Source organism: Dermochelys coriacea, chromosome 16 (genome assembly GCF_009764565.3).
Source record: "Dermochelys coriacea isolate rDerCor1 chromosome 16, rDerCor1.pri.v4, whole genome shotgun sequence".
Classification (NCBI taxonomy): Eukaryota; Metazoa; Chordata; order Testudines; family Dermochelyidae; genus Dermochelys; species Dermochelys coriacea.
Genome location: NC_050083.1, coordinates 19646530 through 19674507, shown reverse-complemented (window position 1 = coordinate 19674507; position 27978 = coordinate 19646530). Strand labels below are relative to the sequence as shown.

Here is a 27978-nt window from a genome sequence, read left to right as displayed (position 1 = left end):
GCCCGCCCTTCCTGGAACGGCCCAACCAGCCGCCACCTCGGGTCATTCCCGCCTCAGCGCTAGCCACTGAGAACCCGCCTCCGGACACTCAGCCCCACCCCTCGCCGGCATTGGCCAACCAGCAAGCGCCGCCCTCCAACGCGTTTAGCTCCGCCCTGCGCCACCCGCGTGGTTTCCGTGCCGGGCAGCCGGGCGGAAGGGGAAGGCGGCCGAGGCCGGGGCTCCCCGGACATAAGATGGCGGCGAACATGGTGCGGTTTCGGGGTGGCGCGTGGGGCCCGGCTCGCAGGTGAGAGCTGCCTCCTCCCCCACCCGAAGAGTAGTTGAATAGAGCGGCCCGTGGCCCCTCGCTCTCCCCCCTATTGGAGACCCCAATGACCCCCCCGTGACCCTTCCCCCCACTAGATTCCCCCCATAACCCGCTCCCCCTTCCCCCCAATGGCGCCCCCGGTGATCCCTCACCTTTCCCCCCAATGGAGCCCCCGGTGACTCCCCACCCTTCCGTCCATCAGTGACCCATAACCCTTCCCCCAGAGAGTCCCCCCGCCTCTCCTCTGACAGGGGCCCCAAGGCCCTTGCTCCCCCCGAGCTCTTCCTCCTGCCAGAGACTCAAGAATCCTGGTCCTCCCCAGTGCCCCCTGCCAGACACCCCTCCACTGCCAGAAACCTCCCCCACCCAAACCCACTCATCAGTGACTCCTAATTGCTTCACCATCACTTTTCCAAGAACCTGGGTGCCACCCCCAGGCTCTCCTCTGACAGGAACCCCCAAGATCTATGTCGGGGATGCTGCCTTCAGGACCCTGCACACCCTTAGCTGCTCTTCGGCAAGTGACCTCACAAGATCCCCACAGGTCCTGACCCTGCCCATAAATAAGGGGGCATAAATGAAAGCATATCTGTCTCTCACCTACCCAGCCTCCTTCCCTTGGGGCATCATGCAGGGCTTTTGTTTGGCTAGGAGCCCATTTGCTCAACCACGTGACTGTGGGAACATTTTAGCCTCCTTCATAGTTTGCTGGACGTTGAATAGCCCTTGATGGACAGAATTGGAAACCTCAACAACCTTCTGGCAGTATGACTGTCACTAGTGAGGTCAGGGCCAGTTGATTCCATGTATCTACTTATGTGGCCCCCAGCACTGTAGTATCTGAGGGGATTTTTATCTTCTCAACACTCTAGCAAAGTAGGGAAGTGCCATAATCCTCACAGTCAAAGCATCCACTCTCAGTTGTTACTAAAAGCCTGTTTGATGAACTGAGGTCCGGTGCACTGATCAGTGTTTTTATACAAATGTCTATGATTGATCTAGGTTTGGCCTGGCAGCCTACAGAAAATACAGCAGTGGTGGTGGTTGCCCCGGTGTCCCTCTCACTTCTCCTCTGCCTGGAGTGCCTAAGCCTGTCTTCGCAACAGTTGACGGACAGGAGAAATTTGAAACCAAAGTTACAACGCTAGAGAACGGACTGCGGATTGCGTCACAAAACAAATTTGGACAGTTCTGTACTGTAGGGAGTAAGTACTGAATGACTTCAAGCAGGCAAGCAGACTTCACTGCTCAGGGGAAGTGCTATGACTGGTGTTATACAGGTCAGACTCAATGATCACAATGGTCCCTTCTGGCTTTGGAATCTAGGAATCATTGCATTTGGATCTACTGTATATAGAGGACCACATCCTGCTTTGGCATCAGTGGCCAAATTCCCATTGACTTAATTGGGAGCAGCTTTGGTATTTAGGTACCAACGCAATACAGACATACCTAATGGCTTGTCTTCACTGCACAGTTAACTTAAGTTATCTACGCTTGAGTTACTCCCCTTGAGTTAGCCTAGCTCAAGCGAGAGCAGCCACACTGCAAAATAACACTAGAGTTGTACCAAGTGGCAGAGTTGGCAGCTGATAAGTTGCGTTAACTTGAGCTTTGGCCTATACCCCAGTGGGCCAGCCAACTTGACTCACTTGCGTCAAGGGGTTTTGTGTGGGGACAGGAGCAACACTTGAGTTATAACTCAAATGAAATTTGCAGTGAAGTTAAGTTCTTAGCGATATGGTAGTTAAATATTTACTTAAAAATAATTGAATGCATTGAAATTATGATGTTTTAAATTGAGATGGTCTTCACTAGTCATATGCTTTCTCATGCTTGTAAAAACAGTGAATAGGCTAAGGGTTAAAATAAATATTAACACTTTTTAAAAATTTTTTTTGTGTAAGTTCTTATAAATTCAGGATCAAGACATGAAGCAAAATACCTTAGCGGCATTTCACACTTTTTGGAAAAGTTGGCTTTCTCTGTAAGTATTGTTTATGACGATAAGGTTCCTAAAGCTTCTGTGTTAAATACTTACAAAAACCTAACCTCAGTTATTAGTGTGGCTGTAATTATTCTCAGAAGGCCCAAGTCTGCTTTCCTTGAGCACCCAAGATTCTTATTGACTTTAAGGAATGCAGCTCAAGCTCTAAGTATTTATTTGCTTCAAGTGGGGAAAAAAAGAAAAGTGCTTCAGTTTATTAGATCACACTAACAAATGGGTAAATAGACACATTTCATAAGCCTTAACACTTTTTTTTTTTGGGTTAGTCTACAGCCCAGTTTGGCAGCAAAGATGAAATTCTTCTCACCTTGGAAAAGCACGGGGGTATTTGTGATTGTCAAGCATCAAGGTACACATCTTACTCTGTATTTCCCCATGCATGAATAGTTGTCATGATTGCTGACAGTGATGCATGACTGAACTTGATTTTCTGTTCCACCACAACAATGACTTTGTTTTTGAATAGCAAGAGTAATCTCTTTGTGGCAAATTGCAATAAGGATGCTAGTGTGAACATAAAATAAGGAATTTTAGCGCTTTACTATCTCCAAAGTACTGGGCAAATATTGCCAGGAGTTCATATATTCCACTTGTAAACTGAATGCAAAACATCTGTTTGTGTTGCAGGGATACCACAATGTATGCTGTTTCTGCTGATGCCAAAGGCCTAGACACTGTGGTCAATCTACTGGCTGATGTAGTACTACAGCCCAGGTTATCAGGTGTGAGAATCTGAGTCACTGTTTCAGGAAAGGATACCTAGACGTCACATGACACAATTATTTCCGTATTCAGAGTAGCAGCCATGTTAGTCTGTATCCGCAAAAAGAAAAGGAGTACTTGTGGCACCTTAGAGACTAACAAATTTATTTGAGCATAAGCTTTCGTGAGCTACAGCTCACTTCATCGGATGCATTCCTTTATTTCAGTACTATCGTTCATTACATCCTACTGATTTAAAGACTTTATAAAGTCTGTGTTGAGTATTGGAGGATTAGAGCAAACATTAAATTGCTATAGAATGTTTTTATTATGAAAGTTAATATGCTAATAAGACAGGCCAGTCATTTCCACTTCCTTCTAGCAACAGGGTTTGTTTTAGACTGTTTGCTTTCATCTGAGAAGATGAACAAAGAATAATATTGCCCTAGTCTGAAAATGGATCGAATCTATTGCTGCTTTCCTATCAGCCTCAGTGTTTTACTTAAGACTGAATCGTGTGTATGGATTCTTTCCCCCACCCCTCTTGATTTGGGCTTCTTTGTTTCTGGACCTCAGAGATTCTGCTGGAGCCAACATGGTGCTCCTCATTGTCTGTGCAGGACCCAGGGAGTTCATTACCTATTCAATACTTTGGACAGTGGTTCATAGCCTTTGTTTTATCTCACTGTAGATGAAGAAATTGAGATGACTCGAATGGCTGTGCAGTTTGAGCTCGAAGATCTGAATATGAGACCTGATCCAGAGCCTCTACTAACTGAGATGATACATGCGGTAAACTGCTGTGGGGTTTGTCTCGCACACATTGCTCTCTGCTATATGTGATGCAGTTTCTTTCTCACCCTTTACTTAATTTCACTGGTGCTTTTTATCTGGTCTATAAACACACTTTTATTACGCTAACATAGAATTTGGGGAGCATTTTGCTTACACCTCCATTTTGAAATTCTAGATTCTGCATGAGGTACAAAATCAAGAAAGGGGCAGTTAAGATTCCAACATAAACCAGAGCTTATTCACACTGCCATCTTTGTATAGTGTGCTTGATGCTTGGACTTCATGCTTCTTTTAGAACTTCCTGTCTCCAGCATTTCATTGTTTTTCCTGTTTGCATCTCCAGGATGATGACTTACATTTATGTAGTGCTCTTTCTCCCCAAGGATCCAAGCTATTCATCTAACACCACTGAAGTCTGGGCACTGGTTCTGCTGAGGCGGGCGCGATCCTGCCCCTGAAAGTATAGGCTATAGATACTGGACAAACCCCTGCTCTTACAAAAAGGGCCATGATATCATTAATATCCACATACAGCAAACAGGGTCTTGGATTTTTAAAGCCTCTGGAAGTGCCATGTACATTGAGTCCATTAAGTTTACTGTACCTTCCTCAAAAGAATGAAGGGCTTTGTTGATCCTATGAGTCCAGTTAGTCTAGCTGTTTCAAACCTGACAGTTACCCAGTCCTCTCCTGCTATAACTTATCTTTGCGGGCAGGGCACAAGTGAAATGATGCTCAGTATGTGTTCTCTCTCTTACTGCATCTACATTAGCCTAAGTGGGCAAAGGAAGGCACTCATAATTTTGAGGGAGAACAAAGCATTGTGTGTTCTAAACTAAGGGTGGTTGTGTGTTCGCCCTCCCAATAGGCAGCTTACAGGGAGAACACCGTGGGACTCAACAGGTTCTGCCCCGTGGAAAACATAGAGAAAATGGATCAGAAAGTGCTCCATTCATATCTGCAGAATTACTATACACCTGACCGGATGGTGTTGGCTGGGGTTGGGATAGAGCATGAGCAGTTGGTGGAGTGTGCCAGGAAGTATTTGCTTGATGTAGATCCAGTGTGGAGAAGCGAGAAGCCCAAGCAAGTTGACAAATCCGTCGCACAGTACACAGGAGGAATCATCAAGGTAAAATAAAAGCAAGAATTAATCAGTGCATCATGCGACTTCCTCGTGTTAAAGTACAGTAATAGATTCGAGCTCCTTTGATTTCATTCATAGTGGTAGGTCTTCGTTTTCAAAAAGGCACCTCTTGAACTTGTGATAAGCAGCATTTGTACCCACAAAACAGCTAATTACATTAGTGCTCCTTTGTACATGCAGTTGCCTAGTGCAGATGCAAGTTCATAAGCCTGCACTTCTAACAGCTCTGTGTGCACCCATTGTGGCTGCTGCTGGGCAACCCGTTTGATTTCTGTAATTTACCAGGTTACGCTCTGAAGGTGAAATTCAAGCCTAATTTGTTCTCTCTCCCCACAGCTTGAAAAAGACATGTCGGATGTGAGTTTGGGTCCTACCCCAATCCCTGAGCTGACCCACATCATGATTGGGTTAGAAAGCTGCTCATTTTTGGTAAGCACTGTCCCAAAAGTCACTGCTGTGCACACCCTAAACTAGCAAAACCTTGAGCAACCATGTCATCGTTCAAAAGTTGGAGCTATTTTGTGTCAGAGTACAGACGCATGCAGGTAGCAATGGAGCTTTTTCCAGCAGTTGCCTGATGGGAGGCTGGGAAAGGTTTTGCCATCAGACTCAAATGCAGGAGTGTGCTATCACGTGTATCGCTAGTTAGATCTTGGAGCTATGCACCAATATTTGCATGGCTTCTTGTGTTCATCGGGGCCTTTCTCCTGGTATTTTCCCTCTTCCACTTCCCTTTGAGCACCGAGAGGCACTGCAGCTCCACTGATTCTCTCACTGTGATTCAGGAGGAAGACTTCATTCCCTTCGCTGTATTAAACATGATGATGGGAGGCGGTGGCTCCTTTTCTGCCGGAGGGCCTGGCAAGGGCATGTTCACCCGTCTGTATCTTAATGTGCTCAACAGGTGTGTTTACCTCCCTTTCAAGGAATGCTGCCAAAGGACTCATCTTTGATGAGGGCCCTGAAGAGAAGGCCTCACATGAAAGCCTAAATATGTCCAGTTTTTAAAAATCAGCTCTTAGAAGCAGACATGGCTTATTTGGGAGGAGGTGGGTGTCATTCAACTGAGCACACAGGTGCCCTGGGATCCTGTCATCCTCCACTGGCCCAAGTCCTCAATTGGGGGGAAAAAATTGTGAAAATCAGCAGTTGATGCAGCTGTTCCTGCACAGTATCCTCCTCCTGTCGAAACAGTGGGGAGGCGAGTAGAAGGCAGACATACATAGAAGAAAATAATCAGGGGAGCGGAGACATGTTCCTGACGATTGGACTGATAGTTTGAATTGCAATCAGCATTTGGGAATCCTATCTTGAAGATGAAGCAGGGAGTGTATTGTCTTTTGTTAGTTATAGAGCACTCAGATGCACATTCTTGTACTTACAGGCATCACTGGATGTATAATGCAACCTCTTACCATCACAGTTATGAAGATACAGGTCTCTTGTGTATTCATTCCAGTGCAGATCCTCGACAGGTATGTACTCTTCTATCCCAAGCCATAAATTCATAAAAGGTAAGTCTGTCACTGACTTAATTTCAATAACCGCTAATGATAATATGGAAAAAACGACTATCAGTTGCATATAACACATCAGACTTTGTCATTCACACCTACAGGGTATGATATGTTGTTTTGTAGTGGGGTTGCATGTTCATAATGGCCAATTCTAACTGTAAAATGTTACTGGCATTGTGAAAGTTCACTACTCTGGAAGAGAGTATCCTATTTTCCCACTTAGCTGACTATGTATAAAGATGAATTGGGTTTGTGTGTTCCTGACCCACTGTTATAAACATCTTCCCTAAATGGCTCAAGTGCTCTGCACAGCCTCACTCCCCTTCTGGTAAAGCTCCATTCTCAATGATGGGAATTGCTTCTGTGGTGCCCTACTACAATTTTCCTGTACTCATGCAGTTCAGCAAGGGAGGGGTTTGAATCTTTCAGACTCCAAAAGGAGAAAAGGGAAAGTCATGTCCTGCTGATCACTGGTTTTTGATCTTTTTTTCTTGTTTTGGTTAAACCCGAGGTGAGAGAATGGACAGGCATTGTTCTATTTTTTTTTTTTTTTTTTCAAAGACTCGCTTGTTTTTACAGGTCCGAGAAATGGTGGAAATAATCACAAGAGAGTTCATTTTAATGGCGGGAGCAGTGGGAGAGGCAAGTTGCCCAAACTCTGTTTTATGCACATAGTCTCAGTACTGAAATACTATGGTAATGGGCCCTAGCTAGGCTGATGAATTTCATATGTAAGATTCTGAATGTACATTTTCTCCTGACTGTGTATCATGTCTTTAATAGTCTAGTAATCACAAGAGCATCTCCACAAGGAGGCAGGTGTTTGTAGATCAATTTTGTGTGTGTACGGGTGTCAAATATCTATGTAGAAGAAGGGACCCTTTGCCCATGCCTGACTTCACGCCACTTCATTTTGGTACCGTCTGTTACCTTATCAAGCACCTTCCTTTTCCTTTTAAAAAAAAAACAAACCCACCTCTTTAGACTCATTCCAGCTGTAAAGGCCACCCCCAGCTCCAGACTTATGCTGACAGCAGAATGCGATGTTGATGTCTTCCAGTTATTCTTGGAGGATGTACAGCAGGTAGAGTAGTTGCCAGTCCTGAGACCAGTTTAAAGCAATCTTTTGTATTTTGTTGCCATACAGGTAGAATTGGAGCGAGCAAAGACCCAGCTGAAATCCATGCTTATGATGAACCTAGAATCCCGGCCAGTTATCTTTGAGGATGTAGGAAGGCAAGTGCTGGCAACAAACACAAGAAAGCTCCCTCATGAGCTGTGCTCTCTCATCGGTGAGTAAACCCCACTGACTTTGCGCTGACCATGTTGGGCTGTAGGTGCACTCTGCTGATACCTTCGCGCAGGAGCTACCTCGCAAGTTCGGGTGGGATAAACACCTAAGTCCTGTCCTTGATAAAAACAGGACCTTTTGGTCAGGTGCCACCTCTGCAGTTCTGGTTCAACTCTTCAGCAGGGTGGGGCTCCTATGGGCTCTTAACCCCCAGAGTGGGGGGCAGGGAAGTTTCAGCAGAATCCCTCAATGACAGCAGTCGCTCTAAGGATTAAATATTTGTTTGTCAGTATTGGGGCAAATGCCCAGCTCACCTTGCTGCTGATGGTATTTCAAATATAGACAGCAAATGTAACTAGTGAGGCGATGAAGTCTGAGCCAATGCCCATTGAAATCAATGGAAAGAATTCAGATTAGGCCCTTTTTGTCTAATGCACTGGAAGCCAGGCCATCCCAGCTGTCGCATGGTCTTGCTCTGTGTCTGGCCAAGCCACTTAATGTTTCTGATCCTCTGTTTCCCCCTCTGTAGAACAGGAATACTACCTTTCTCACTTCATGGGGTGTTAGGAGGGAGGGTGACAGTGCAAATGGAAGAGCTTGTTTTGCCCCCGTAGCCCTAGGGTGTATTTACACTAAGCAAGGCTTAGAGACACCATCAATTTGATTTTTAAATTAATTTAAGAGCCAGCCCCATAAGGCTTTTATGCACAGCCCTGGGAGTAGCTGCTGCGAACAGACCTAGGCCCAGTTCTGCCCCTCCTCCCCATTCCTGTCTCTTCTGTCATCTGTGTGTTGCCTCTGAATTTATTTCACCTTTGCTGCTGTCATTACTGAGAGAGGCCCTCGTGGGTGGGGCGTAGTGCGTGAGTGATATGGGCTGGTTTGTGTACCAAAACCAGAGCAACTGACCAGCAGAACTGGCCTGACAAAAGCACTATCAAAAAAGGTTTTCTCTGATCTCAGAACAATTGTGGCAATTATTTAACAGTTAAAAATCAGAGGGAAATGCAGTTGTGAATGTCCCCCTTTAATTGGGCATACTTGTAATAAATTAACTTAATATCTTCAAAGTATCTTACAAAGTAACCCTCAACTGCTTGTGAGCTAGCTAGCTTGGTGCTCCCGTTCGATAGAAGGAGAAATCTGACACACAGTTTGTCAGAGCTGGGATTAAAATGCAGACATTCCAAGTATAGATCTAGCACAATGAAATCATTCTGTTTTCAGAGCAAAGCTTCTATCTCTGTTTAAAATGCATTTGAAATAGCTCTTGTTGTCATCGTCTGCAGGTAACGTGAAACCCAATGACATCAAGAGAGTGGTCGCTAAAATGCTTCGTAACAAACCAGCTGTGGCTGCACTGGGTGACTTGACCGAATTGCCTACATATGAACACATTCAAGCAGCACTGTCTAGTAAGGACGGGCGGCTACCTAGGATGTATCGGCTTTTTCGATAAAGCAGCAAATGCTGTATAGAACAGGAGACTTACTTTTTTATATACACATATTGTTCTTTGGATTATGTCACTGCAAAAAAGAATATTTACATGCACACGGTGTAAATATGGAACTTCTCTTGTAGCTGAGACTGCTTCAGCTGTTCAGAATGTGAAGTGTTCACGCTGGTATAAGCTTACAGAGCGGACCCAGCTCTGAACGAGCACTTTGGCTATCAATAAATTCTTCTGCCTTCTGCGGTAGGCTGTGTGTGTAGGCCTATCTCCTTGGCACCTTGAATAGCAGTGTGGCAAAGCAAACGTAAACCACTACAGGTGAAAGGGCTACGCATACTGATGAAATAGCCAAGATTCTTACAGTTACCACTTGCTTTAAATAACCTGTATTGCAAGGGAAGTGTGTTCATGTTATTTTTTCTTGATAGGTCTGAGCATTGGTGGTTGTAGCCCAAAATGTGTTGTATTCCTTACGAAAGGAATAGATTTAGGTGGAGTTACATTTCATAAATCAGTTGTCCTCCAATCTTGTAGACTGTGAGTAGTAATACTGTCACTTGGGGAGGATTGTTACAAGTATTGCTAAAGTAAGGTGCTAATGTGATGCTTCTTAGTCCAGAGAACATATAAAACTGTAATTAAGTTGAAGGGAGGACACTAGAACAATCCGTCCCAACGACAAAGTTCTGAGTTTATACTTAGTTCATTTTAAAATGTAAATATTGGCTGCTTTTGTAAAATACCTTCAATAATCTGAATTGGATTTCTGCATGTTCTCGTTAAACGTATCATGGATAACATACTTACTTAGTTACAGCTTTCCATCAAGTGCTGTGCTGTCAGACAGATCCCCCTGTGAAGGGTGTGGGGTGGTAGATACGTGGCCACCCAGCGCTCACTTGAAATTAGGTTGAACCTTAAGTGCAACTCATGGTTTCTTGCTAACAGAAAAGCAATTTACCCTGATAACTGCCTATTTCCCCAGGAAAGACTGAGCTGATTTAAATGTTGTCAGCAACCAGACAGTGATTTGTATAAAGAGCTTAGTTTTGAAGGTAAGTGGTTCTTACTAAAAGCCCATAAGAAGAAATCCATATAAGAATACCAGCAATAACAGGGTTAACACAAGAAACCATCATCTTTGACAGGTGAGATGTAATATCCAGTTATATACAAATTTCTGACCTTTCTAGACTAAATAGTGAAATTATTCAATGCTGCCATTAAATGACTCTGCATAAGTGATCAAACTGAGCAGAAGGTTCAGAGGCAGCTACTAGATGCACCCACGTAACATCCATTCATGTGAGTGGAAGTTGTGCATGTTCCTGGACCAGAGAACAGGCCCAAAGTGGTGGTGTTAATACTAACAAAATGCAGCCGCTTTTTGAACCTATGGTATGTTTTACAACATACAGCTTTGTCCGGTCAGTTGTGGTGTGTATATTTGTCAAGGAAACAAATAAAGACATTGAAATGAATGGGTGTGATTAGTAAGTGAGCAAAGTGACTGACAGTTTAGAAAGTTATCAACTCTTAATGGATTTCTAGAAGGCTGTTAAATTGATAGTTAATGAAGTGCTTTTAAACTAATCCATTAACACTTAGTAAGGCAAGCAAGAAGCATATCCTCCTTTACAGCTGAGGAAAGATGACATGATTAGCCCCTGGCCACCTGGGCAGTAAGCACATGTCACAGCTCTGACTAGAACTTAGCTCTGCTGTTGCTCAGCAAGAAAGCTGGCTCTAGCTAAGGTGCACAGTTTTGTTGGCTTTTTTTTTTTTTAAGGAACCCAAAAAAAAAAAAAGGCTAAGACTGATGGCTGTACCTGTCTTGTGCACAAATAGAGACGGTTTTAAATTCACAGAGGCTCTGTTTCACTCTGGGCTATTTATCCGGGCATGTGCATGGTCCCATAGGCTCAGGGCTATGCATCTTATCACTACTTCACATACCCAGGAACCTTCACTCTCTCTGCAAAGGATTTATGGCACATGGGCAGTAGGTCCCTTTTATAGCTGAGTACTGTTCCCACAGGAAATCTGCCTCTCAGTAATAAGCTTAATTTTAGAAACCATGCCATTTGAGGTATGAGTAAATCTACTCCTCATTTTATTTGTAAACAGAAATTGGGACAGAAAACACACTAACAGGTGCTTTAACACAAAAATGCTGAAAACAGAGAGAAAGTTGAACTTTTCTTTATAATTTAATTTCTAGGCTATGTCTGCAGTATGAAAATATCACTTAAACCAAAATCTGATGTGTTTTTCAAAGGGGATGGGGAGACACATTAAAGACTCAATTCCATAAGGTGCTCGGGTCAGTTGAGCAAAGCACTTAAGCACATGCTCAACTTTAAGCAGGTGAGTAGTCCCCCACGCTTCAGTCTTGCTGTATTGGGGTTGGCATGCTCAGCACCTTGCAGGATTGAGCCTTATATTCCTTCAATAAAGCAGCCAATTCTCATTTGCTCTCCTACACATTCAACAATTCTATCCTCAGATACCTCAATGAAAGTTTTGCTCAAGGAGGGATTGATACATGATTACTGAGAGCAACATTTTTGTTGAAAACATGAAAAGGTGATTAATTTATTACCAATGAAGAGTAGTACTTCTCATAGGTTTTTTTCCAGAGTTTGGAATGATCACAATATTGTTCATGTTCTAGAACGTACCTTTTCATCCAAAGGTTTATTGTGGAAGTAGGTGATTGCAAAATACTGAATTACAATGGAGCGTTCTCCAAATCATTTGCTTTGTATTTTCAGTAGTAATGTGGTTTAAAAAGTGTTAGCTTTAGCTAATGATTCAAGCAAGGTATGCCCATGAGAAGTTTTACTGTAGTAACTGTCACGCACATTTTACAAGTGTAATACTTGACACTTAAGAGTGCCTTTACCTCCAGAAGAATCCACATTTTGCTGATTGGGAAACAACCACTGGGGGGACATAGTTTCTCCAAACTGAGAATCAGAGAAAGAACAGAACTGAGTTATTCTGACTCCTGGTTCTTGCTCTGAATATCTCCCAAAGGTCAAAACATATTTTTCTCCTACCCCAAAGTAGCTTTCTTTAGTGCTGTCTTTACGTCTACCGTAAATCACTTTTTGCTGGATTTTTACACATTAACGCCACGGAGGCCACTGATTTCAGCTGCAGTGTTTCTTGCTGCTGCACGCTTGTGGCCAATTTCTCAATGAAGTAGAAACTGGATCTCCACTGCAGAGGATCCATAAATTATGATATGAACATTGGTTCAGAAAGTCTGACTTTATCTGAGGACGTGTGCTCGTTTGAGAAATTAATATGCACCCTTAGCAACAACAGAAGTAGTAAAAATAAATACTAATTAAAAGGCCATCTCAAATGCACTTTGATTACTGTACATCCATACAGATCTTGCTGCAGTGGCCCACAACAGCAAAACTATTACGAGCAAGCATCAACCTGGGAGAGAGACTGCTCAGGTTCTCTAGTTGATCCCCTTAGGTATTTTACAGAATACATTTGGCTATAGGTAAAGAAATAAACAACTGACATCAATGCCCTCCTGAGATGGATACTTACAAAGCAAGTATCCAGAACAGACTGAATAGAACAGATGGAACCACCATTGTCTCCTTTTTGAAAACTGTCCCTGAGTAACCGCTCCAATCCAAGACCACTCGTAATACAATGCACCCAATGGGGCACCTTGTCTTGGGTATGGCCAGAATCACCACCGAACTGCATCCTGTTGCTTGCAAAGGAAGTTTTGCTAAAAGTGACCTGACTGAATAAGCAGAAGCATCTGTTCTGAATATTTACTCCCTTTCTCTTCAGCAATAAAGCACTCAAGTTCCTTGGATTAGCTCATGCAAATGAAACTTGAGAACTGAAGTTTAAGATGTTTGGCACAGGCCACAGCAACTGGTACTCAAACCGAGTTTGAGCTGTACCTCTGCAGACATGGAATCAAGTCATCTTTGCCTGGGTCTGAAATCCTCCTCCAGGGCACCATTTACAAGCTTGTTGCTGGGCTTTAAGGTCAGGAAACAGTACAGACTCTGCTGGATTTTTGGTCCTTTATCTCCTGCTGCTTCTGAAGTTCCCTTGTAATTCGTCTCTTTATTCCAATTAAATAAAGTTCTCTGTCAAACTGCCCTGCAGCGAGCGGGATGCTAAAAGATAAAGAAAAGCTGTTAGATTTGTGCAATGTGCACAACTTACGTTGGCTTAGAGCTCCATGATTAGTGAAGGACCCAACACTAGCAAGAATGAACTTTTCCATTTTCTCTTGCACTAAGGCATCTGGCTGTTGCTCTAACATTAAGTGAAACTAAATGTTTCTCTACCGTCGCAGCAAGTTAGGCTTGTTTGGAGAGGCTAGACTGAGTAGTAAAAAGGAAACACCCTCAATTTAAGCATGAAGCTTCCAGTATTAATGGGAGACATACATGAGGAAGTGGCTGTCAGCACTGGGCCCTTAAACACATGACTGTCAGTCAAATAGATAAAAGAAACGATAAATGTTTGGTTAACTATTAACTGGTCCTGCGAGTCTCGTTATCTAACTTCCAAGAAAAGTCACTCTGAAATGTGTACGGCTCCACAGCTCATCCCAGTTGTTCCGCTCAGGCTAAGATGGAGTTTACTTATACAGAGTCGGAAAGCCTTCCTCTTCCTCCTGAGCCCATAAATTACTTCCCATCCTGTAGCCAGGGAGCAGAAGAATGGGAGCAATGCACCAAACCTGTCTGCCGTCATGGAATCAGCAACATCTCTGTATTTATCATGTTGACATGGTCACATTTCACCCACACCAGAACAGAGCACCTATTGAGTTCTGGGGGTGGGCAGGCACAAACCCGCCCACATCTGAAACCGAGCAAACAGTAATTTTAACTGCACTGACTTCCCAAACACCCAGTCAGCACTGTTTTCTAATTTATACATTCTTTAAAATTTTTAATTACTTGGGCATGCAACTCACAAGGAAGACAACTAGCTCTACTGAAACGCAACCACTTCTAGGGAGGGGGAAAAGTAAGTTTTGGGCAAGGAGAGAAGGGCAGCCCCCCTATTTCCTCTATAAAGGGCAATGAGAACTGTCTCTCAGGTGAGTATGCCTATGTGGTAAATGCACTGGACTTAAGTTATGTCCCTCAGAAGGACCAAGGGGACTGGCAGGAGGAATTCTATTATTGCCAGGCTGGGTTAAATGCTTTTTATTGTTTTCGGCACTGGGTCCAAACGTTACACAGAAAGCACCCAAAATACACTGCAGTGAGTTACAGGGGATTCATTCCATCGCAGGAGCTCTTGTGACAACATAAGCCACAAATTCCTGACTGGAAACATGTCCTAGGAACTCACTGCAGCCTGATCACATGCGTAGATGCACAAACAGGTCACTGACTTGTCTCTGCCGGGCCTGACTTTCACCCGGAACAGCCCGTACACTGGCCTGTGGTCTGACGTTTTGACCATGGAACAGGAGGAGTACTTCACTGCATGGATGTCATCCTTGTGACGGCTCCTGTAGATCACTCGATCCTGGGAGGCCGAGAGAGAAAGAAGGAGGGAAACAGATGGTCACTCCCCTTTGCCTATCTGCTCTGGAGAGAAACACTTGTTCGCTAAAGACACAGGTTAATTTAAAACCCTCCACTTTTAGAAGTGCCTTGCAATCAAAGGAACTCAGAGCCCTGTGTAGGACTCATTCTCCCCTACCCCAGCACCCTGGGATGGAGGCAGCACGCTGAAGCATGCATATCTGGCACTGTAAACCCAAGGATCTGCTTTGCATACAGCTCTCCGTGTGGGTGAGAATTCCCTCTCAATGAGCTTCCATGCTCTACATGGCTGACCCTCCGGTCTCGAAGAGCTATTCCTATAGCTGTCCCTGCCACATCTCACCTCCTATCTGGCAGGGGACTGGGGATCCTGGATCCATATATTTGAGGATCCACTGACCCTTCCCCTAGCTCACCCCCTATGTGCCACTCTGCTTGGGGTGATGTGGAAGTTTCCAGCATGGCTGTTTGATCAGGTAGACACACAGCGATGGGAAAGGCATCCCATCAGTCCCCCACAACAGGTGGATTTCCTCCCATAGAGCGGAACAGAACTGCTATCCAGCTGTGATGGGATGTTTACCCCACATTAGCCTGGAAAGTGTTAATGTGGCTCAGAGGGGTTAAGTAGGCCCACCTGAAGGAGAGCTAGGCTTGACAAGGAAGCAGTGAGAGAGACTGAAGACCAGGTGGGCAGGAGCAGGCGGGGCTGGTATAAGGCCAGGAAGCCTGCAGTCATTCTCTGGGCTTACAGAGGGAAAGGAGGAGGCCCAGGGGGACAGTAAAAGCCCTGGCCATGAAGGCAGGGTTTACCCAGAAGGGCGGTGGAGCGGAAGCCTTGTAGAGGTGGAGCAGGAAATGGCCCAGGGAAATAGCAGCAAGGTTTTGGATGGTGCAGACCATGGTCACTGATTCGAGGTTCCCTGACCTGGAACCCAGATTAGTGCATGGGCCCAGATTCCCCGATCCTCCACTGGGGAAGTGGTATAGTCTTGAACTGGAGGACTACTGGGAATGATAGTCGGTCCACCAGTGAAACTCTAGTGACCTGGCCAGCGGGCCAAGCCATAAAGAGGAAGCACCGCAACTCTTGGAGCATGAGAGAGGCCACCCGGGCAGCAGGAAGGGCGTCAGACCACGCAGAGCCATTTCCCAGATGCAGTCAGGAGGAGGAGCCCCAGCCATGAGTAGAGAACCTGGTACAGTGGCCAAGAAGGACTGTTAGTCCACTCCCTCCCCAGAAGCGTGCTTATAAGTAACCCTGTACCGTGTATGAAGGCGTCCTCTGCTTGGAAGTGGTGTCGTAGCTATCCTGCCCTATATCGAACTTATAGGAAGGACGGAAATGAATGGCAGCCTCCTGGAACCCTTTGAAAATAGCCCCTGTAGGGGAAGGGGAGGCAGTATGAAGAACAAAGTGATTCTTCCCTAGTAACCAAGCATTACAGCATCTGGGCATTTACAACACACATTTTAAAAGCAGTTTACCAATCGGCTAGAAACTAAACCAGTAACCTACAGGGCTACAAAACCAGACCCAGACAGCATAACCGGGGGGTTAGCTAAAGTCTGTTCAAATTAAGGGTGAATCTCTAATAAGGGAACATTTAAAAGACTGGAGAACTAATACTTGGCATGTTTATGGTACCTTCCATTGCAACCCTCCGCATGCTTTGCAAATCAATCAGCTCTAAGCACCCCTGTGAGACAGGTGGGAATTCTCTCCAGTTTACAGAGCAGTAAAGAAAGGCAAAGCACACCCCACCTAAGTGCAGGGGAGACTCCCCCAACTCCAGGGGCACTAGGACCCCGGTGGTGGAATTAACATGACATTTGCTGCCATCACATTGTTCACTTGTGTGTTCTGCCCTGCGTTTCTCTTGTCTGTTTAGACTGTAAGCTCTTCAGGCAAGGACCATCTTCTACCTCGTGTTTGTGCAGCAACCGGCACAATGGGACCCAGTCTTGGCTGGCCCGTAGGCACCACCATAATAGACGTGATTAATAATAATTGACTACTTTGGCAGGAGCATGTGGAATGTCAGGCAGAACCCAAGAATTCACATTCCTACTCCCCTACCTGGAAGTGTGATTAGATTTGAAAGCTATTGGCTTTCCCTTCCCAAAGACAACGCCCTCACTTATTTCAGTGGCTATCCAAGAAGTAAGGAGCAGGCTGTAGACATTCACATGCTTGGAAATCTCCACTCAGTGGGGACTAGGAGCAAAGGTGAAGGCAGCAAGTCCCTTACCATCACTCATTTCTTTAATGAGCTGGTCATACTGCAGTAGCTTGGACAGGTCTTTTTCCAGATGCTGGTTCAGGATTGAATCTACACTCTCACGATCCTTGTTTAGTCGGAAATTGAAGTCTCCAAACCAGAACACCTCGTCAAACCGAGTTGTGACGTCAGCTGCAAAGCCAAGTGAGACAGGCCATCAGCCTGATTTCTGCTTTGGGGTGGAGCAGCAAGTTAACCCACAAATCCTTCCACTAGCCACGCATGTGCGTGCACACACACACACGGATTCTGTTCACATCAAGTTACTCACAAGGGCTGGATCGATAGGGATTTGTATCTGGGACGTTCTTGGGAAGTGCAAGTGCTTGGATGGTTTTATTGTAGTCCAGTATCCTCTCATACACTTTACCATCCCCCGCTGAAAGAGAGATGCATAAACACTGCAAATTCATGTGGAAAGATGGAGATTTTGTACAGAATATAAAAAGAATCGCCATGGATCATTATTATGTAGATTGTGGTAGAGTCCAAAATGTGCTGGGCACTTTTTAAACATGTAGGATGAGATGGTCCCTACCCTGAAGAGAGTACAAATTAAAAAGGCAGTGACAGGTGTGATAGGGAAAGGGGACACAACATACAGAGCATTTGGTGTGTCAGTAGAAGTTTGGTTTGTGAGTTCCCTTCCCTCATACTTCCCAACCCTGCAATCCCCAGCTTCAAATCCAGTGTCGTTATGCACCACCACCCCTCTGCATGAAGGAGCAGTTAACTCTCAGGATCCATTAATGTAATGTACAAGGAGGTGACCTAGTCGGTAGGAGTGATCTTCAGAAGAGATTTAAATGAGGGGAGGGGAGTCACTTTGTAGACCGGCCCTCATTCTTTATGGAGGGGAGAGCTTGGAAGGAGACACAGATGTGGGAGAGCTGGACAAATGGCGATAAGGCTGGCATCACTGGCAAAGTGGAGGAGATAGGGATGGGACAAAACTATGAGAAACAAAGGGAGATATATGAGGAGCAGCAGCCTCAAAAGCAAGGAGCCTGAACTTGATGCAACAGAGAAGAAAGGAGTCAGTGGAGGGATTCAAAGCACCTGGGATGGAATGAGAGGCAAGAGAGGATTTTAGCAGCTGTTCTCTGTATGAACTGGAGGGGGCAGAGTGAGTGCTGGAAGACCAGAGAGGAGCTTACAGTAATAAAGCCAGAAGAGGAGGGTTTTAGCTGTGTGGTTAGAGGGAAAGGCTCAGATCTCAGAAATGCAGTGAAAGCAGAAGCAGTAGTTCAGACATGCCAACAAGGAGTTCATTCTACACTGGATTTGCTCACAGCTTAAATGGTGAGGTGTGCTATGGCAAAGAGGAGATTAAAATAAGGAATTCATACACTTTACCACTGCCAAGAGCAAAACACAGGAGCTCCATGTCAGAGTCAGCCTTAGAGCAGCAAGTAATACAGCAAATGGGCACAAGTATCTCGTAAGCCAGGTGAAGCAATTTTTCCCCCCCAAGCAGGACATTTGTGTTAAGTATGTAACTGACTCACATGTGAAATGGGATGTGACGAAGAGGAAGGAAGTCCCAAAGAACGTGAAGCAGATTCCCAGGGCTCCCTTGGTTTTGATCTGAGACACAATGCGAGTGGTCACAGTGGCATATTCCACCTCTGCAGAGAAAAGGAAAGAGAAGCTGCTGCTGTTACAGGAAGCCCATTGAAACTGCATTGTGGGGAGGAAAGAGGGTGGGGAAGGGAGGAGGGAGCAGTCATTTAATCAGACTGCTGCGTTGTTGATAGGGCTCCGAGGATCCCAGCTCGCTTTACAAACTGTACATGCATCATTGCAGTACACCCGCCCTCCGGCCGGGCCCCAGCCAGGCTGTTAGCAGGAACACACACCACCACTGGCTCAGGACGTAGGGAAAACACCTAGCAAGTGCCACAGGTTTGTGAAGGTCCATGTGGCACAGACAGGATCTCTGCTGTCAAGGTGGCATCTGCGAGACACACACAGCAAAACAAATGTCACTCAGCTTCTCTATCTGGGAATCTAGCCTTCACAGAAGGAGGAAGGATGCACCCATCCTGGTGGCAGATGAACCTCGAACTGAAGGGAATCCAGAGGCTTCAAACATGAGGTTTAGTCCTAAAAGCCATCCCCTCCGGCTTGTGGTTCATAATAAATACGTAGGTTATCCTGCTCCCAAGAGGTGCTTAGCGCTCACAACCCCCATGGAGCTCTCAAAGGCCTGGTCCTATTTGGCATGGCAGAGTTTGGACATCACAAACACTTTCAGCAGGTAAGGAGAATTTACACCTTTAACTGATGCTACTCTCTGAGGTTTCCACCCACCATTACAAGCCTCCCTGTCTCTCACAGTGACAGCGCAATGTTTCCCTCTCTGTAATCTCCAGCGCCTAATTAACAATGTACCTGAGCAGAACCAGATGAGGTCTCTTCTTATGAACACTGACAGGTAGAGAACTCCATGTGCAGCTGAGTACAGCATGACGTAATGGGGCCCCAGCGTCTCCTGCAGACGGATCTCCCACTCTCTTCTATGGGAGACAACAAAAGCACCATGGCTATATCACAACTACAGGACAATGTAGAGGGGAAGAGTTGTCAGTCTCTGGGCAGTAGGAGAGAGAGATGTAGCCCTTGGGAGGTGCCACAATGATGCCCACTGGTGATGAGAGGAAGGTGATGGTGATGAGGAAGACAATGGAATGGGCAGGCAGTGGGGGGAGCCAGCAGTGTGAGGGTGCAGCAACTGCTACCATATTAGGGTTTTCATGGCAAACCTCCTCTGCCAAAACAATGGTGCACTGGGCTGATCTGAAGACAAACAGCTTTTTAAATTGAGGACATATAAAACCTATAGGCAAACACAGTAAGCACCTTGTTGGTTGCATGCAGCAACTTTACTCTGACATAGTTTTACATATCAATAGATCACAGGAACTGCCAGAGGGCATTCTGAAATTCTTGGAAGGATGCTAAGAATGAATGCACATCCACAGCATCTTTCAGCCAGCCTGATGCCTCACAGTACCCTGGGGAGCAACCCTACTTAAGGTCACACAAGTCAGCAGCAGAGCTGAAGGTTCCCACTGAAATCAAGAGAGTTTTGCTACTGCCTTCAGCAAGAGGAGTACCGAGCCCAAACTTTGGGTGATGATAGGTGGTTAGGACTACTATGAGGTTAAATAAAGTCACCCTCTAGTACTCGTTTTCTCCTTATACTGAGGAGTTCACAGATTTATGAAATATAAATAAAGCACAAGGGCAATTCTATTCCATTTTTTGGTGTATTGAAAACTAATTTAAAAAGAAGAAAAAAAACCTGCAGTGATTAGCAAGTGACAAGGGTAGCTCTGCATTACACTGTTTCTGCTACCTGTCTGGACAGCCTTCTTGAACGCCAACAACATACATGTCCTGGGCATAGTCAGGATCCGAAGGGAACAAGAAGTCATCCAGATTCTCTGGAAGTTCCTACAAAAAAAGGAAGAAATGCACAGCATCCGTTATGCTAGCATTTGGAAAAGGAGGGGAGGGAAAATCCAGAAAGGCTTCAAGTTGAATGAGTTAATAAATCATTTACGACCACTGCTAATATTTTGCACTTACATAGTATTTTAGATCTGAGACGCTCAACATTAATCAAGTCTAATAACCTCCCTGCCCCATAGCTAAGCATCATGATACCCATGCTGTAGATATGAAAATTGAGACAAGAGGGGTGAAGAGTTTTGGTCAAGGTCACACAATGAATGCCGTGGCCTAGTGTGTATTTTTAACTTCTCTTGGATATTTATTTAAGAAGAGTTTAGAGGCTATATACAGACATCTTTAAGGTCCTGAACCTGCATCCCCCGTTGAACTCACCTAGTGTTCCTCAATCTCTCGGGCTCCATCCCTAAGTCACTTGCTGACTGCAGCAATCTCAGATTTCTCTGCTGTGCAGAGATGTAGTTACAATTATGTTCCCCTTCAGAGACATTCTCTCCATAAGCAGTTGTGCATCACACAGATTAATAGGGCCCCAATCCTAATTGAGGCCCTAGGGAGCACTCACAATATTAATAAAAAAGCAGCATCTCCCACCTTCCTGCTCGCTATATATCAAATAATACAGGTCACAGAATTTCACCATTACAATAGTCACGTCCGCTCAACTGAGCATGTGCAAGAGGATCCAAGGACACAGGAGGAAGGCTGAGCTGCCCTAGAGATTAAGCTACTCAGGCAGAAGAAGATCAACATCATAAATATACTGAAAGTGACAATTTCGCAAGAAGCAGCAGCGCTAGTCTGTTTAACAAACACAGGGGGAAATATGCATCGCCAAGAGCCAAATTGAGGAGATTCATGTACCCACCTTCCGGCCTTGCATATTCCAGGTGGCCACAAATATTCCAATGCTCCGATCAGGGAAATATCTGCTCAGTTCTTCTGCTCCCAGCAATGCACCACTAGCTAGAAGACTGCCTTCCAAATAGCTTCTGTGAAACAAGGAGAGGGAAATATATTTTAAAAACTCCATATTATTAAAAAGGCATATAAGCAAATGTTCTGGTTGCTGGAATCCTAATTTGCATCACTCAAGAATAGACCCAAATCTTAACAATATTTAACATTTTATAGTACTTCGTGTATTAAAAGTTCCTTTAAAAAATGAGCTAATATTCACAGCCTTCAGAAATGCAGCATTAAATATTGAGTTGCTTCCAGGGAGAGAAGACATGACACCAAAAGAGGAATCTGGCCAGAACACCAGGGTCCATACGCTCTCTTGTGAAAAGTGTCACATGGTTTTTTAATACTCACAAGTGGTCAGGTTTGTTTGATATCTTAGTCAAGAGACAACAATTCTAGCAGCACAGTTCTACTCACTCTCCTATAACACATGGGCACCTGTCAGTAATGGCTCAGCAGGAATAATGCAATGTACTCAATCAGTAATACTACTTCCTGCAGCACCGGGTGCTCCTTGGGGGTTTTCATATCCACTGAAGTGAAGTACTGAGCTGGCCCAAGCCTGCTTTAGCTTGGCAAATCTGATGAGATCATCGTTGCCTGAGGGGGCACCAGGCCATAAGCATGAGACACTAAAGATATGAAGCACTTAAAACAAAGCAGAGTAGCTTAGAGTTCTCAGAGGTCTTCTTATGAAGGAACAGAACACTCATCATCCTGTTTCACAGCATGCAAGCTTCCTGACTATACACTAAACCAGAAAGGACGTTTTTAAACAGCCAAGTTGTATTAAACACTCTTTTCAGTTACAACATCCCATTTAGAGAGCTCTCTGAGCATTGCCAAAGCTGCTTGCAATTCTCTCAAGCGATCCCCAGTCAGCCTCTGACCAATGCTCAGGCTGGTGTCAGGAAGCTCTATGATTCTAAACCTTGATTAATACAGCCAGCGACTGCACTTTCTACATGTTATGCTTGTGCTCTCAAAATATTCCCCACATTTCCTGGACACACATTGATCCAGCCCCAGTGTTTCTTCCCAGCATGCTGCTCTTCTGAGGAGCTTTGCCATAAAGCAGCCATTCAAAAACTTGCCCTTCCCATGACAGTAAATATAAGGGAACAAACAACTAATGATAATTTGCTCACTGGTCAAGTTACTTATTCCAGACAAACAGAATTCTGCAAGGCAGTTGGCCATCTAGTAACAAATACTGTATTCTCTCTGCTATGAAAAGGAGAATATACCTGTTTCGAACATCCTTGGCACGAAGAGGGGTGAGCAGGCTGAACGTAGACTTCATGGAGTCTGTGGAACAGCTATCGCAGACCATCCCACTGTTGTGAAGCCCGGTGTTACTCAGGCTGCTGCTCAACCTTTCAAACCTGCTCTGAGAATAATGCTGGTAATCCATATAATCTGAGTCGATCCTATTAGCTGTCCTCAGCACGTGAGAGGCCACGCTGAGTTCCAGGGGGGGCAGCGGTCGAGGCGGTGTTATTTTGGACAGCCGGGGTTTGCTGCCTGAAGATTCTTTCCCCTGCATAAGCCCCACAGAGGCACTGGGAACCTCAGAGACCTGTTTCTCGGAATCTGAAATGCTACCCTTGTTCTTCCCATAAGGGCTCACTTCTGAGGCATCCTGCAAGTTGTGCAAAGAACCCTGTTCACCATTGAGTACCACTCTGCTCCTGGTGGGAGGATTCAGGGACGACTCCTGGAGAGAGCCATTGGAGGAGCTTGTCTCATCGGGATCAATCAGATTTTCCAGACTCGTTCTAAACACTCTCCTCCTCCTCCAGCTTTTCTCATCAAGAGATGATGCTCGCGCTAGCCTGGGTTTCCTGGGAGGCTTCGGAATGACAGATTTAATCTTCATATTGGGTTTGATTTCATCAGGGGGAAATCTTAAGGTGTCATTTAAAAAGGATTCTATGTCTGGATGGTCCTCAAGTGCAAGCACCTTGCTGTCACCAGCCTCCTTCCTCATAGCTCCACCAGTCTTCTTCACTTGCTGGTCCTGTAGTACTCTGCCCTCTGTGCTCGAAGTAATACATGCCACTGCATGCTCGGAAAATCCATTTGGAGGGTTCATTCTCCTCCCATGTACCAGCTATGGACCCCTCTCCATAGAGTCAGTCCCTCAAAGAGTCATCTTCCTTTACTGTATAGTTTTGGCTCCCAGGGTGGTAAGTTCAGGTGTTTGAACCGAAACACAGAGATCAGGAATGTGAATACACATGAGTCTTTTGCCAGGAATACAGGAAAGTTATGTGAGTAGCAAGATGCATGGCTGGAAAAACCTTAGAGGTAAGAAACCTGCAACTGCCCAAAAGAAACAGAACTGTAACAACCTGCTGAGCCGTATACTATAAACACAATAAAATCATGCTCTTGCATAGCCCCTTCCATCAGAGGATCTGAAAGCATTTTGCAAACCTTAACAAGCCCCCTGTAAAAAAGGTCAGTGTTATTTACATTTTACAGAAGGGGAATTTAGGCCCAGAAGAGTGAAGTGACTTCCCAAGGGTTGTATGTGACAGAACTGGAAGTAAATTCCCACCATGCATTTTATAAGACAGGATGTTTGTTCACTTTAGCAGAGCAGGAAATGAAAATGAAAATCACATACAAGTTACCACCTTAATCTTTTAGGCTTTCAGATGGTCACTCTGTGTGCTGATTCTGTAATACAGGTAGGTAAAACATTCAGCATCAGAAATCAGTAAGTTTTCAATGATCTTAGGTTCTGTAATGATCCCGTATCACCATAATCAATTAAGGTTAGACCTGTGGCTGCAAAACACATAGGCCACTACCACTTGAGTTGAAGAAGACTCTCCCTTAGCTGCAGCAGCATTAGGCGTTATATGTGCCCCTCTATGGGACACAGTCTTGGGATCCACAAAACAACTTCTTCCTATAGAAAGGCAAGGTGCTTGTCCGGATAGCTACAAGCAAATTGCAATACTACACTACATTGCTCAGCAGTCTCACCTGACAGGGGTGAAATGCAAATCTTGTCAGAGTTATCCTGTTAAATATCCATCAAGCCTGAATGCTACCTTAATCTTCTCAACACGTATAGGGTCAACATGTGTATGTTCTCCAGTGGCTGGGAATCTGGAATGATATTCTATTCCTGGATTCACCACTGATTATTTATTATTAATATGGCACCAAACATTTACTAGGAGCTTTATGACCTTTTAACCTCTCGGAGGAAATTTACTCACCTGTAAAATGGGCATACTACTACTTACCTGCCTCAGAGGAGCCTTATGAAACATAGGCCTCACCTGCACACAAGCTTGCATAAGTTGTTGAACTGATGCAAACCGCTCTTATTTTGGTTTAAGCACAGCTTACTTCATTTTACGGTTCCTAACCAATTTAGAGCTAAACCAAAATAAACTAAAATCCTTTGAGACTCTTGGGTTCAAATCACCATACCACAGATTATTTTCTAAGGTACTTGTAAGAGAAGTTCTGCTGGTAATGCAAATAATAAAATTTTAGTAAAGCTACTATGGTGACTGGAGTAGCATAAGAGTCTGGAGAGAATAAAGGCAGGGTTTCTTTATTGGCTAAAGAAAAGGAGGACTCCAGATTGGGCCTTAATTCCTGTTCAACCATAACATTATGCTACCCCACAAAAGGGCGGGTCACTCCCAGAGCCTGGGGAAACTATTTTTATCCAAAGGGGCTGGGACTTTTCAGTGACCTGATGGACAGCATGGTTGGGAAAGGCCACCCCACTAGCTCCCCTTTCCTGGGGCAGGAACCCCCATAGCTAGGGCTGACAGTGCCAGAGCTTTGTGTTAGTGATAAAAAAGATTTCACTCCAGGCAAGTGTGTGTGCATATGGGGACTGGGACACAGATACTGTGTGTGTCTATATATATGGGGGGGGGGGGAGCAAGACAGAGATGGGAGGGCACAGAGACTGTGTCTATCAATATAGCAGTGAGACATACCAGTGTGTTTGTGTGTGGTGGGGGGGAGAACACAGGCAGTGTGTGTCTGGTTGGGACTCAGACTGTGCATGTGTATGTAGGGGGGATAAACAGTGTGTGGGGGACACAGAGATTGTGTCTGTCAATATTCCAGGTCTCACAGTAGCAGCCGTGTTAGTCTGTATTCGCAAAAAGAAAAGGAGGACTTGCGGCACCTTAGAGACTAACAAATTTATTTGAGCATATAAATAAGTGAGACATACCAGTGTGTGTGTGTATGGTTGGGGGGGACTCACACTGTGTGTGTGTGTATGTAAAGGGGATACACACAGTATGGGGGGACACAGAGATTGTGTCTGTCGATATGGCAGTGAGACACACCTGTGTGTGACTCACAGTCTGTGTGTGTATGTAGGGGGGATACACAGTGGGGGGGAGACACACAGTGTGTCTTACTGCCATATCGATAGACACACACTGTGTGTGTGTGTGTGTGACACACTCTATATGTGGGGGGATACACACAGTGGGGGGAGGCACAGAGCGTGTGTCTGTCGATATGGCAGTGAGACACACCAGTGTGTGTGTGTGACTCACACTCTGTGTGTGTATGTGGGGGGGATACACACAGTGGGGGGGCACAGAGAGCGTGTCTGTCGATATGGCAGTGAGACACACCTGTGTGTGTGTGTGTATGTGGGGGGGATACACACGGGGGGGGGCACAGAGCGTATGTCTGTCGATATGGCAGTGAGACACACCAGTGTGTGTGTGTGTGTGTATGTGGGGGGGATACACGCGGGGGGGGCACAGAGCGTGTGTCTGTCGATATGGCAGTGAGACACACCAGTGTGTGTGTGTGGGGGGGGGGGGATACACGCGGGGGGGGTGCACAGAGCGTGTCTGTCGATATGGCAGTGAGACACACCAGTGTGTGTGTGTGGGGGGGGGGGATACACACGGGGGGGGCACAGAGCGTGTCTGTCGATATGGCAGTGAGACACACCAGTGTGTGTGTGTGGGGGGGGGGGATACACGGGGGGGGGATACACGGGGGGGGCACAGAGCGTGTCTGTCGATATGGCAGTGAGACACACCAGTGTGTGTGTGTGGGGGGGATACACGCGGGGGGGGCACAGAGCGTGTCTGTCGATATGGCAGTGAGACACACCAGTGTGTGTGTGTGGGGGGGATACACGCGGGGGGGGCACAGAGCGTGTCTGTCGATATGGCAGTGAGACACACCAGTGTGTGGGGGGGGATACACACGGGGGGGGCACAGAGCGTGTCTGTCGATATGGCAGTGAGACACACCAGTGTGTGGGGGGGGGGGATACACGCGGGGGGGGCACAGAGCGTGTCTGTCGATATGGCCGTGAGACACACCAGTGGGGGGGGCACGGGGGGGGCAGTGCCCGCGGGGGTGTGATCAGACACTGAAGTGCCGGGCGGGGGGGGGGGACCCCCGTGTCTAGAGCAACAAGGGCGGGGGGGGGGGCGAGTCAGAGGCCGAGCGACCCGGGGGCCCCGCGGGAGGATCCGGCGCCGCCCTCACCTCCAGTCCAGCGAGCAGCCCGCGGCCCGGCCGTGGCAACCGCGGGCCGGGGCCGCCCCTCGACGACGAGCAGCCGCGGCCCGGAGGGCCGGAGCCCGCCGCCAGCGCGCCCTGCCGCCCGGAGGAGGGACCGGCGCCTTCAGCCCCGCCCGCCCCCGGCCCTGCCCCGCGGGGGAGGCCCCCGACCGGCCCAGCCGCTCCCGGCCCCGGTGGCCCCTGCAGGAGTCTGATCCGGCTGGGGTACCCCAGCTTTCACCTCACTTCCTCAGACCTACAAATACAAGGGGCACAGCCCCCTGACTGCAAGAGAGAGAGAGAGAGTAACCCATTTACCAGAGATCCCCCCAAAATCCATTGGACTAGCCCCAGGGCGCTCACATGGCCCTGGACAGTGGTATAGACAAGCCCCTGGCTGCGTGCAGTTTTCGTTTGCCAGTGCTTTTCATGTCGCCTATGGTAAAACTAGGCAAATATCTAGCTGAATTGGTGTACCCCTTAGGGGGACTCAGAGCCCTTGTTGAGACCCAGGGGCCTCCCTTTTCAGCCTTTCAACAATTTAGCAAGATGCAACAAGGGATTGAACATGATATACTAAGAGCAGCTATTTCTATGGGGTAGGATATAGAATTTAAAACGAAAAGGAGGACTTGTGGCACCTTAGAGACTAACAAATTTATTAGAGCATAAGCTTTCGTGAGCTACAGCATGCATCCGATGAAGTGAGCTGTAGCTCACGAAAGCTTATGCTCTAATAAATTTGTTAGTCTCTAAGGTGCCACAAGTCCTCCTTTTCTTTTTGCGAATACAGACTAACACGGCTGCTACTCTGAAACCAGAATTTAAAACGTATGTTTCAGGGTATGAGACGACTGAAAGAGCTTAGGAAGCAACCTTGGCTATAGGCAGAGAAAAGGAGGACTTGGGGCACCGTAGAGACTAACAAATTTATTAGAGC

General features: G+C 46.0%; 2 protein-coding genes across 5 annotated transcripts; one reads left to right on the top strand and one right to left on the bottom strand.

Moving 5' to 3' along the window:
- Positions 1–77: 77 nt before the first annotated feature.
- Positions 78–9472, top strand: PMPCA (peptidase, mitochondrial processing subunit alpha). The gene is made up of 13 exons (XM_038374267.2): positions 78–289; positions 1313–1515; positions 2218–2297; positions 2585–2667; positions 2946–3040; positions 3712–3812; positions 4684–4947; positions 5299–5391; positions 5748–5866; positions 6347–6437; positions 7059–7121; positions 7627–7771; positions 9060–9472. Exons 1-13 carry the CDS (start codon positions 237–239, stop codon positions 9227–9229), a joined length of 1560 nt encoding a protein of 519 aa, XP_038230195.1. The 5' UTR covers positions 78–236; the 3' UTR covers positions 9230–9472.
- INPP5E (inositol polyphosphate-5-phosphatase E) lies at positions 5747–27167 on the bottom strand. 4 transcript variants are annotated; one of them, XM_038374263.2, is made up of 11 exons: positions 27024–27167; positions 22760–23837; positions 21415–21538; positions 20431–20528; positions 19464–19588; positions 18578–18697; positions 17341–17448; positions 17040–17201; positions 16055–16170; positions 14631–14767; positions 5747–13392 (listed from the first exon to the last, which is right to left on the bottom strand). In XM_038374263.2, exons 2-11 carry the CDS (start codon positions 23605–23607, stop codon positions 13260–13262), a joined length of 1971 nt encoding a protein of 656 aa, XP_038230191.1. In that variant the 5' UTR covers positions 23608–23837; positions 27024–27167; the 3' UTR covers positions 5747–13259. The 4 variants fall into 4 exon arrangements, 3 of the variants coding, with proteins under 3 accessions (XP_038230191.1, XP_038230192.1, XP_038230193.1); XM_038374264.2 differs by having other exon boundaries at positions 11317–13392; positions 22760–23831; positions 27024–27162; XM_038374265.2 differs by having other exon boundaries at positions 11806–13392; positions 14588–14767.
- Positions 27168–27978: the final 811 nt, after the last annotated feature.

What these genes read in the sequence shown, in the direction of transcription:
- PMPCA (XM_038374267.2), top strand. Translation starts at nt 237, where the DNA reads ATGGCGGCGAACATGGTGCGGTTTCGGGGTGGCGCGTGGGGCCCGGCT. An exon ending in ACAGTTCTGTACTGTAGGGA is followed by an intron (nt 1,516 to 2,217) that starts GTAAGTACTGAA and finishes TTTTTGTGTAAG; the next exon opens with TTCTTATAAATTCAGGATCA. An exon ending in CCAGTGCAGATCCTCGACAG is followed by an intron (nt 6,438 to 7,058) that starts GTATGTACTCTT and finishes TTGTTTTTACAG; the next exon opens with GTCCGAGAAATGGTGGAAAT.
- INPP5E (XM_038374263.2), bottom strand. Translation starts at nt 23,607, where the DNA reads ATGAACCCTCCAAATGGATTTTCCGAGCATGCAGTGGCATGTATTACT. An exon ending in CGTCACATCCCATTTCACAT is followed by an intron (nt 17,449 to 18,577) that starts GTGAGTCAGTTA and finishes TCTCTCTTTCAG; the next exon opens with CGGGGGATGGTAAAGTGTAT. An exon ending in TCCCTATCGATCCAGCCCTT is followed by an intron (nt 17,202 to 17,340) that starts GTGAGTAACTTG and finishes TTGGCTTTGCAG; the next exon opens with CTGACGTCACAACTCGGTTT.